The sequence below is a fragment of the Hyla sarda genome, chromosome 3, assembly GCF_029499605.1.
Source record: "Hyla sarda isolate aHylSar1 chromosome 3, aHylSar1.hap1, whole genome shotgun sequence".
NCBI classification, from domain to species: Eukaryota; Metazoa; Chordata; class Amphibia; order Anura; family Hylidae; genus Hyla; species Hyla sarda.
Window position 1 is genome coordinate 294,124,100 of NC_079191.1, and position 12,226 is coordinate 294,136,325.

Below are 12,226 nucleotides of genomic sequence, written 5' to 3' on the forward strand. Positions count from 1 at the left end.
AACGGCAACCCCTAAAAGGCCGCAGTAAAGATCGCTTAACTGCTATATTCATTGCCGTGCGGTCGTCTCTCTACCTCCGCCGCTAATCTCCGCTGATGCCACCGATGATGCAAGTCCCCAGGTACCAGCCGCCATCTTCTCCCCCCGCTGTGCCCAACATCCAGGGGTGGGCAGAGCAGGGGGTTTCAATGGTAACCCCCCCGCTTTCAACTGCCATTGGTCAGTAGTCATTACTGACTAATGGCAGGGGATAGGAGGGGGTGGCATCACTGCCACCTCGCTCCTATCCCTTAGGATGATCAGGGCTGTCACAGCTCCGATCATCCCTATTTTCCGGGCGATCGGGTCATCAGAGACCTGATCAGCCCAGAATTGCCGCAAATGTCCGATCTGAATTGATCGGCCATTTGCGGCGATCGCCAACAAGGGGGGGGGGGGGGTGTCTCAGGACCCACCCAGCCATTTGCATGGGACTCCTGCTGAATGATTTCAGCAGGCATCCCGGTCCGGTCCCAGGCGGGCTATCGGTGGTGACCGAAATTCCCATGGGCGTATACATACGCCCTCAGCCCTTAAGTGCTTTAAAACGGGGGCGTATGGATACACCCACCGTCCTTAAGGGGTTAAAGGGGTACTCCGGTGGAAAACTTTTTTTTTAAGTCAACTGGTGCCAAAATGATAAACAGATTTGTAAATTATTTCTATTAAAAAATCTTAATCCTTCCAGTGCTTATTTTCTGCTGAATACTACAGAGGAAATTATTTTCTTTTTGGAACACAGAGCTCTCTGCTGACATCACGAGCACAGTGCTCTCTGCTAAACATCTCTGTCTATTTTAAGAACTGGCCAGAGTATGAGAAAATCCCCATAGCAAACATATGCTGCTCTGGACAGTTCCTGGGGTGACTGCTGATATCGATCATCAGACCCCCCCCCCCCATGTCTGCGATCGGCGCAAATCGCAAGTGAATTCACACTTGCAATTTGCGCCGATTCCGGGACATCCGGGATCTATGGTGACCCGGTGACCCGGAATATAAGGGGGATCGCGGTTGTCTAAGACACCTACGATCCCCCTGAAGGGATAGAAGTGAGGTGGCAGCCCTCCTATCCCTGCTATTGGTCGTCAGAAGCGACTTTTGTTTTCCTCGTCCTGCCCCCCCCCTCCCCCCCACACACACAATAGGTGGGGCAGAACGGGGAACCGAAGGGGACTGGGCGCCAAAGATCCACTTACCCATCCGGAGGCTGCGGGTGACAGGGATCGGCGGGCGGTGATGTCGTGCGGAAGAAGAGGACGGCTCTCTGGATCCTACGGGAGCCGGTAAGTTGCCTAGCAACATCTGGGGGGCTACAGTCTGAGACCACTATACAGTGGTCTCTAACCTGTAGCCCTCCAGATCTTGCAAAACTACAACTCCCAGCATGCCTAGACAGCTGTTTGGGCATGCTGGAATATGTAGTTTTGCAACAGCTGGAGGGCTACAATTTGAGACCACTATACAGTGGTCTCTATACTGTATCCCTCCAGATCTTGCAAAACTATAACTCCTAGCATGCCCAAACAGCTGTTTGCTGTCTGGCCATGCTGGGATTTGTAGTTTTGCTACATCTGGAGAGCCACAGTCGGAGATCACTGTGCAGTAGTCTATAAACTGTAGCCCTCCAGATGCAAAACTGAAAATCCCAGCATGCCCAAACAGCAAACAGCTATCTTGGCATGCGGGGAGTTGTAGTTGCGTACCTCCAGCTGTTGCATATCTACATCTCCCAGCATGCCCTTCGGCGATCAGTACATGCTGGGAGTTGTAGTTTTGCAACAGCTGGAGGCACACTGGTTAGAAAATACTGAGTTAGGTAACAGAACCTAACTGAAGGTTTTCCAACCAGTGTGCCTCCAGCTGTTGCAAAAGTACAACTCCCAGCATGCATGGTCTGTCAGTACATGCTGGGAGTTGTAGTTTTGAAACAGCTGGAGGTTTGCTCCCCCCCCCTCCCCCCAGGCAGGTTTACAGTAAGTTTCCTGCTTCAAGTTTGGGCTGCGACAAATTTTTCGCCACAGCGCAAACTCCTAGCGGGAAACTCACCGTAACACGCCAGTGCAAATGTACCCTAAAAACACTACACTACACCACACTAACACATAATAAAGGGTAAAACACTACATATACACCCCCTTACACGTCCCCCAATGAAAATGAAAAACATATTGTACGGCAGTGTTTCCAAAACGGAGCCTCCAGCTGTTGCAAAACAACAACTCCCAGCATTTATGGACAGCCACTGACTGGCTGGGAGTTTAGCAACAGCTGAAGGCAGTGGCACCCTGTTTGGGAATCACTGGGAATGTTTGGGAATCACTGTTAGAATACCCCTATGTCCACCCCTATGCAATCCCTAATTTAGTCCTCAAATGTGCATGGTGCTCTCTCATTTCAACGCTCTCTCATTTCTCGCCGGGAGAAATTGCACTACAAATTTTGGGGGGATTTTTCTCCTTTTACCCCTTATGAAAAGGAAAAGTTGGGGGCTACACCAGCCTGTTAGTGTAAAAAAATTAAAAAAAATTACACTAACATGCACTAACTTTTTATTTTCACAAGCAGTAAAAGGAAAAAAAGACCCCCAAAATTTACATAGTTACATAGTTAGTACGGTCGAAAAAAGACATATGTCCATCAAGTTCAACCAGGGAATTAAGGGGTAGGGGTGTGGCGCGATATTGGGGAAGGGATGAGATTTTATATTTCTTCATAAGCATTAATGTTATTTTGTTCCAGGAATGTATCTAATCCTGTTTTAAAGCTGTTAATTGTTCCTGCTGTGACCAGTTCCTGAGGTAGACCGTTCCATAAATTCACATTCCTCACGGTAAAGAAGTCGTGTCGCCCCTTGAGACAAAACTTTTTCTTCTCCAGACGGAGGGAGTGCCCCCTCTTCCTTTGGGGGGGTTTAACCTGGAACAGTTTTTCTCCATATTTTTTGTATGGGCCATTAATATACTTATATACGTTTATCATATCCCCCCTTAAACGTCTCTTCTCAAGACTAAACAATTGTAACTCCTTTAATCGCTCCTCATAGCTAAGATGTTCCATGCCCCATATTAGTTTAGTCGCGCGTCTCAGCATCCTTTCCAACTCCGCAGTGTCCTTTTTATGGACAGGTGCCCAAAACTGAACAGCATATTCCAGGTAAGGCCGTACCAATGATTTATAAAGGGGGAGTATTATGTCCCTGTCCCTTGAGTCCATGCCTCTTTTGATACATGACAATATCCTGCCGGCTTTGGAAGCAGCAGCCTGACATTGCATGCTATTCTGTAGTCTGTGATCTACAAGTACACCCAGATCCTTCTCTACCAGTGACTCTGCCAGTTTAATCCCCCCTAAGACATACGATGCATGCAGATTATTAGTACCCAGATGCATAACTTTACATTTATCCACATTGAACCTCATTTGCCAAGTGGATGCCCAGACACTTAGTCTATCCAAGTCATCTTGTAACTTATGCACATCCTCTATAGACTGTACCGTGCTACAAAGCTTGGTGTCATCTGCAAAGATAGAAACAGAGCTGTTAATACCATCCTCTATATCATTGATAAATAAATTAAACAACAGCGGTCCCAGTACTGAACCTTGGGGTACACCACTAATAACCGGGGACCAATCAGAGTACGAATCATTGACCACCACTCTCTGGGTACGATCCATGAGCCAGTGTTCAATCCAGTTACAAACTAAAATTTCCAAACCCAAAGACCTTAACTTACCTGTCAGACGTCTATGAGGGACAGTATCAAACGCTTTAGCAAAATCCAGAAACACTATATCCACAGCCATTCCTCTGTCAAGGCTTCTACTCACCTCTTCATAAAAGCAAATTAGATTGGTTTGACAACTTCTATCCTTAGTAAACCCATGCTGGCTATCACTTATAATACAATTATCCCCTATGTATTCCTGTATGTAACGCAATTTCTCCTGAGTATGGAAATACCCCATATGTTTGCGTAAAATGCTCTGCGGGCACACAACAAGGCTCAGGAGTGAGAGCGCACCATGTACATTTGAGGCCTAAATTGGTGATTTGCACAGGGGTGGCTGATTTTACAGCGGTTCTGACATAAACGCAAAAACATAAATATCCACACGTGACCCCATTTTGGAAATTACATCCCTCACGGAACGTGACAAGGGGTATAGTGAGCCTTAACAACCTACAGGTGTTTGATGAATTTTCATTAAATTTGGATGGCAAAATGAAAAAAAAAAATTTTTTTTCACTAAAATGCTGGTGTTACCCTAAATTTTTCATTTTCACAAGGAAAATAGGAAAAAAAGCCCCCCAAAATTTGTAACCCCATTTCTTCTGAGTAAGAAAATTCCCCATATGTGGATGTAAAGTGCTCTGCGGGCGAACTACAATGCTCAGAAGAGAAGGAGCGCCATTGGGATTTTGAAGAGAAAATTTGTCCGGAATTAAAAGCCACGTGTGTTTACAAAGCCCCCATACTGCCAAACAATGCACCCCCCCCCACATGTGACCCCATTTTGGAAACTACACCCCTCATGTGATGTAATAAGGGGTACAGTGAGCATTTATGCCCCACAGGTGTCTGACAGATTTTTGGAACAGTGGTCCGTGAAAATGAAAAATTTTATTTCCAAAGATCTGTTCCAAAGATCTGTCAAACGCCAGTGGGGTGTAAATACTCACTGCACCCCTTATTAACCCCTTAACGACGCAGGACGTATATTTACATCCTGCGCCGGCTCCCGCGATATGAAGCGGGATCGCGCCGCGATCCCGCATCATATCGCATCGGTCCCGGCGCTCATCAACGGCCGGGACCTGCGGCTAATAGCACATATCGCCGATCACGGCGATGTGCGGTATTAACCCTTTAGAAGCGGCGGTCAAAGCTGACCGCCGCTTCTAAAGTGAAAGTGACCCGGCTGCTCAGTCGGTGAAATCGTCCCGAATCGTCAGTCGGGCCGTCCCGAACAGCCGACAGGACACCGGGAGGACCCTTACCTGCCTCCTCGGTGTCCGATCGGCGAATGACTGCTCCGTGCCTGAGATCCAGGCAGGAGCAGTCAAGCGCCGATAACACTGATCACAGGCGTGTTAATACACGCCTGTGATCTGTGTAAAAGATCAGTGTGTGCAGTGTTATAGGTCCCTATGGGACCTATAACACTGCAAAAAAAAATTTAAAAAAAAAAGTGTTAATAAAGGTCATTTAAACCCTTCCCTAATAAAAGTTTGAATTACCCCCCTTTTCCCATAAAAAAAAAAATAAAACAGTGTAAAAAAAAAATAATAAACATATGCGGTATCGCCGCGTGCGTAAATGTCCGAACTATAAAAATATATCATTAATTAAACCGTACGGTCAATGGCGTACTCGCATAAAAATTCCAAAGTCCAAAAAAGCGCATTTTTGGTCAATTTTTATACCATTAAAAAATGAATAAAAAGTGATCAAAAAGTCTGATCAAAACAAAAATCATACCGATAAAAACTTCAGATCAAGTGTTCCTCTGGCACAATGGGGTCATCAGACGTCTGCCTGGATGCACCTCTGCATGGTGCCCGCGTCCATTCTGAAAGTTGCTTCCCCTTCCTCACGTGACTCAGCCCTGCTCCAGACTCATAATCATCTCCATCATTCATGTTGCTCCCGACCATCTCATCCCAGGCTCCAGACATCCCTCCAGCAACTTCGGATCCAGTTTTGCCAAGTCAGCGGCACCTAGGCAGGTGGGGGAGTCCTCACGGCATGGCGTCCCCGGCTGAGGAAGTGCTTTACAATTTTGGGGGTACAAATACAGTATCAGACATTACAATATTACACATTAATTATTCAAAAAGAAGTGAGGGCCCTGTTCGTGAGAGCTTATCGTCTATAAGGAATGGGGTTGAGACAAGAGACAGAATTCTTTATTAAACCCAGGGGATAGGACTGTTATCGTGTTTATACAAACTGCTAATTTGCCCCTCTGATCTTTGTCCTCAATAAATTTGCAGATTGGGAAAAGGCATTATGTGTGTCTTTTTATAAAAAAAAACAGAGGGTTGTCTATTTCAAGCCAGATCCAAGTGGTGGGCTTTAGCCTCCTATTGTTGTACTGGGTTTGATCTAAATTGCATACTGTATATTGTGGTTGGTTTGTAAAATAGGACACATTTTTTTTATGTGAATGCCCTCTGATGATGGCCATGCACTTAAACAAAATTCGGGATATTATTGGGACGGAGGACCTCACAGCAAGAGAAGTTCCTTAAAGCATTACTGGATTGAAAATGACTCCCTGTATACAAAACATATTTTACATTCGAAAAACTTAAAGGGGTACTCCGGTGGTTAAGATTTTTGGCTATTTTGTATCTTCTTTTAATGTTCATGTTTTTTGCAATTGACATGTATTATATGTTTGTGTAGCATGTGTCTTTTTTTTCTTACCTGTTTGTGGGCCAGGAAGTTCTGTAGTTCTGTCTTTTTTCACACATACTAACTATGTAACTATATTTGTTGGATCTCTGACTGTTGTTCACACGTTAGGATTAGGCTGTGGACAAGATGTCTTGTTATTTTTTTCTCTGTTCTTTCAAAACTGCATGAGAGATAGGCCACGCCCCCTCATCTCCCCCTCCAGGAGGTCACAGGTGTGCATGAGAGCAGGAAGCTCCTACACAGCTCCTCATCTCCCCCTCCCCCTGCTCTGTCTTCTGCAACAGCTGGAGGCACACTGATTGGGAAACACTGGCCTAGCCTATTCAGTATATTACAAACAGCTTTTGGCTGTCCGGGCATGCTGGTAGTAGTAGTTTTGCAACACCTGGAGGTACCCTGGTTGGGAAACACTGGTATATGCCCTATAGAGGTGTGGTGAACTACAACCCCCAGGAGACTACAGAGGCAGCATGCTGGTGTTATACCACAGACTGAAGACTCCTGAATGACACATGCTGGGAGTTGTAGTCCCTTTTGTGTGTGTATGCCAGTGTATCCCAACCAAGGCTGATTATATTATAGTGCTGTGTATAAGGGGGCCGACCCGGGAAAATAGTAGGATGGGTAAAGGGCGGAACAAAAAAAAAAAAAGGAGCCGCCCCAAACCAGCAAGGCATGTGGCATGGATTTGTAGTTTTCAGCACAGCAAGAAACAGGAAATGAAAGCAAAGATAAGAAAACAAAGTGGGGGATAAAAAGACAACAAAGAACGGAAATAGAGTAGGCTAAACAACAAGAATAGAAATGAAACAAAACAAATAGGGAAAGTCAAAAACGCAAAAACACGTTGACTACCGGAGTACCCCTTTGAAGCAAAAGCCTTTAAAATAGAAAACTGCCAAAAAACAAATGGATGGAAATAAGAGTAAATATTTGTGACAGAACTATACGAACTAGCTTAGGCTGGGTTCACACCATGTTTTGTTAAATACGGTTCCCGTATACGGCTGGGAGGCGGTTCCCGTATACGGCTGGGAGGCGGACTGTATGCGGTTTCCCGACTGTAGACAAAAACGCGGTCGACCACGTTTTTGCCTGCGGTCGGGAAACCGCATACGGCCGAAAACGAAGCCGACCTTAGGCTGCGGTTCACTACGGTCGGCTCATAGACATACATTAAATACGGTTCCCGAATACGGCTGAGTGTGGGCGCCGCGATTAAGCCCCACCCCCCCTCCTCCCAGCCGTATACGGGAACCGTATTTAACAAAACGTGGTGTGAACCCAGCCTTAGTGAACATTTACATTTGCATCCGGAAATTTTTTTTAAACTGAAAACTTGCAAACGACATAACACCTTATCATGATGCTAAAAGGTTTTGTTCAGAAGATAGCTAAATTTTTCAAAGTATTTAAGATACACAGTTACATGTCCGTTACATAAATGGTCACTGTACGGGTGTATATAGAAATGTTGGACAATTTTCCTATTGTTTTCATGTAAAATAGGTCTGGTGATGATAAAAAGGGAATTTCTAGGATGATAATGTAACTTGCCACAGAGCAACGAGTGTTAAGCTTTTCTTAAAGGAGAGGATATTAAAGTAGGGGGGGGGGGCCGACTGCAGGGACCACTTGCAATCTCCAAAATTACTCCTCAAAATATACCCCTTTAAACACCTAATAACTCACTACCAGGCTTTTTAAAATACCGCTACCAAATATTCCCTTTATTTGTTTCTTAGGTAACATTCACTAGGATACGATACCACAAAGTTGTCCTCCGCTGGAAGTGGCAAAATAGGGTAAATATATGTGGATAGATAACTGACCTAAGTTGCCATAAATGCATATTTTATACTAATTTGTAAATGATGTTCTAAAATGTAAATAACTTAAAGTGAATGTATCACCTAGATTTTTTTTTACTGATTAGATACTAAAACATGTTTTTTTCTAATCTGTGTCTATTTTCTGAATTTGTATTTTTTATTTATTTATTTTTTTAGTACATTGTTACAGGGGGAGCCATTTTGTCTGAGGTTTTTTGAACAGCATTTAGAGATCTGCTTTACAGCAATGGACATAGACCTGTTCAGAGGTTATTCCTCAGGGAGGGTGACGGTGACCACTGTACTTCAGCTATAGTCTTATTTATATACTGGTGTCACTTTCCACTGTACTTCTGTCTGTGATGATCATAAGGACACTGCTGATTAGTGATGTATAGGACAGGACAGGATGTTTTAGCTTAAAATTAGGCCTTATAAAATAGGAAAATTAGGAAAACCATCTACCAAAAATTCTTTAAATCAAGTTTTTATGTTAAACATGTTTTTAAGCAATAGGATTTTCTGTTGGCAAATTCCATGTCATTAACTTTTATCATGCCATAAAGATTTGTCAGAAGTTTAGATCACTTTGGGTCTGGGTGTTAGGACCCTCACCGATAGAACAAGTGGAGAAAAGTACTGTGTTTCTCTCCCTGATTCCTGAGTGCAGGAGATAGACTTTCTATAAAATCTGTCTCTTGAAGCAAGAAGCTTGCTTTACCCACCTTGTGCCATTTCATCGCTTCTTGCACCTATAAAAATATAAATGAAACAGTCTTACTAGGCTATAGGTGGGGAAAAAGGGAGAAAAATTGGGACAGTTAGCGTGAGAAAAGAAAGGAAGGGAAATCAGGATTGTGTCTAATAAAAATACATTTATTGTGAATAGTAAATTATATAAAAGTGAGATCCCAAGCAGGGCCCTTGCTTAGGACCTCACAATACAAGTAATTTATAAATAGTAATTATATACATTAAAAACTAGCGATGCACAAGATAAATTAATAAAATATTGGGGACATATGTAAACTGCGCTATAATGAGCACGATGCGATAGTCCAATTTATGCTGGTGACTTATCGCTAGGGTGATATGAGTCACAGTTCATTAAACAGTTCGTTGGCGCAAGCAGCGGTAATAGATTCAATCCAGTATGGGGCTGCTGTATACTTTGTGGCTGCACTCAGCTCCTGAATGGGAGCCCACTGGATCCTTGTCTGCGCAAGGCTGGTCAGATGCGCAGCCCACAGATACAGTACAGATTTCCTCCAAAAAGGCAGAGATCATGAAGGCGCTGGAGATCAGGTAAAATGCTACTTTTCTTTATTCCCACAATGCAACGCGTTTCACGGAAGTTCCGCTTCATCAGGCATAAGGGTTACAACAAAGTGTGTGGTTTTTATAGTGAGAATACTTAACCCCTTGCAGGAGAAGCATTAACCCTTTACAATATCTCTAAACATACATATACATTTGAGCATATAAAGCATATATAATAATACATACAAAAGTTCATGCAACTATACAAAAAATTATATAAATTACTTAAAACATATAAAGTTATTATATAGGTATACAATACCACAAAAATTAATACAAAAATTAATATAGAAATAATCAATAGAATATTATTATATCACCAATTATATACAGAGGATCCATAAATAAAAGGGGTAATATTAACCTGTTGGGGACGAAGGGCGTATGCGTACGCCCGTGGAAATTTCAGTCCCCGCCGCGCGCGGGCGGGGACCGGACCGGGGTGACTGCTGATATCTATCAGCAGGCACCCCGTGCAAATGCCCAGGGGGGTCATTAGACCCCCCCATGTCGGCGATCGGTGCAAATCGCAAGTGAATTCACACTTGCGATTTGTGCCGATTCCGGGTCATTACGGGTCTATGGTGACCCGGTGACCCGGAATATAAGGGGGATCGCAGGAGTCTAAGACACCCACGATCCCCCTAAAGCGATAGGAGTGAGGTGGCACGGGTGCCAACCCTCCTATCCCTGCTATTGGTGGTCTAGACTCGACCACCAATAGCAGATCGGGGGCGGGGGGGGGTTTACTTTAGTTTTCCCCGTCCTGCCACCCACAATAGGCGGGCCAGAACGGGGAAAACGAAGAGGAGCGGCGCCGAAGATCACTTACCGTCCGGAGGCAGCGGAGCGACGGCAATCGGCGGGCGGCGACGGAGATCTGCGGGCGGCAGAAGAGGACGGCTCCCTGGATGCGACGGAAGCCGGTGAGTTGCCTAGCAACATCTAGAGGGCTGCAGTCTGAGACCACTATAGTGGTCTCTAGACTGTAGCCCTCCAGATGTTGCAAAACTACAACTCCCAGCATGCCCAGACAGCTGTTTGCTGTGTGGGCATGCTGGAAATTGTAGTTTTGCAACAGCTGAAGGTCTACAGTTTAGAGACCACTGCACAGTGATCTCTATACTGCCCTCTAGATCTTGCAAAACTACAACTCCTAGCATGCCCACACAGCTGTTTGCTGTCTGGGCATGCTGGGAGTTGTAGTTTTGCAACATCTGGAGGTCCACAGTTTGGAGATCACTGTTCAGTGGTCTCTAAATTGTAGCACTCCAGATGTTGCAAAACTACAACTCCCAGCATGCCCAGACAGCTGTTTGCTGTGTGGGCATGCTGGAATTTGAAGTTTTGCAACAGCTGGAGGTCTACAGTTTAGAGACCACTGCACAGTGATATCTATACTGCCCTCTAGATCTTGCAAAACTACAACTCCTAGCATGCCCACACAGCTGTTTGCTGTTTGGGCATGCTGGGAGTTGTAGTTTTGCAACATCTGGAGGTCCACAGATTGGAGATCACTGTTCAGTGGTCTCTAAATTGTAGCACTCCAGATGTTGCAAAACTACAAATTCCAGCATGCCCACCCAGCAAACAGCTGTCTCGGCATGCTGGGAGTTGTAGTTGCGTACCTCCAGCTGTTGCATAACTACATCTCCCAGCATGCCCTTCTGTGATCAGTACATGCTGGGAATTGTAGTTTTGCAACAGCTGGAGGCACACTGGTTGGAAAATACTGAGATAGGTAACAGAACCTAACTGAAGGTTTTCCAACCAGTGTGCCTCCAGCTGTTGCAAAACTACAACTCTCAGCATGCACGGTCTGTCAGTACATGCTGGGAGTTGTAGTTTTGAAACAGTGTGAGGTTTGCCCCCCCCCCGATGTGAACGTACAGGGTACATTCACACGGGCGGGTTTACAGTAAGTTTCCTGCTTCTGCTTCAAGTATGAGCTGCAGCAAGTGCAAATTCCTAGCGGGAAACTCACCGTAACCCGCCAGTGTGAATGTACCCTAAAAACACTACACTACACTACACTAAATTGGTAATTTGCACAGGGGTGGCTGATTTTACAGCGGTTCTGACATAAAACCAAAAAAATAAATACCCACATGTGACCCCATTTTGGAAACTACACCCCTCACGTAATGTAATAAGGGGTATAGTGAGCATTTATAGATTTTTGGAACAGTGGTCAGTGAAAATAAAAAATGAAATGTTTTTGTTTGCACAGCCCACTGTTCCAAAGTCAACGCCATCTGTCAAACGCCAGTAGGGTGTAAATGCTCACTGTACCCCTAATTACATTCTGTGAGGGGTGTATTTTCCAAAATGGGATCACATTCCATTCCAAACAAATTATCTCTCTAAAAGCTCAATGGCGCTCCTTCTCTTCTGAGCATTGTAGTTTGCTCGCAGTGCACTTGACGTCCAAACATGGGGTATTTCCATACTCAGAAGAAATGATGTTAAAAATTTTGGGGGGGCATTTTCTCCTATTACCCCTTGTAAAAAAGTAAAATTTGGGGAAAAACCATCATTTTAGTGAAAAAAATTTTTTTTTTCATTTACACATCCGACTTTAACAAAAAGTTATCAAACACCTGGGGG

The 12,226-nt window shown here is 44.5% G+C and overlaps 1 protein-coding gene across 9 annotated transcripts in view; it reads left to right on the plus strand.

Annotated features, from left to right (window-relative positions):
• Positions 1-12,226, plus strand: part of KMO (kynurenine 3-monooxygenase) — a 622,272-nt gene that overhangs the window by 539,994 nt on the left and 70,052 nt on the right. For 8 of the 9 annotated variants that reach the window (XM_056566897.1, XM_056566902.1, XM_056566896.1 and 5 more), the window contains one exon: positions 8,213-8,272. The exons of the other annotated variant lie outside the window; for it this stretch is intronic. In XM_056566897.1, coding sequence (XP_056422872.1) covers positions 8,213-8,272 — 60 coding nt within the window. The remainder of the gene's footprint in view (positions 1-8,212; positions 8,273-12,226) is intronic. 9 annotated transcript variants of the gene reach the window in all.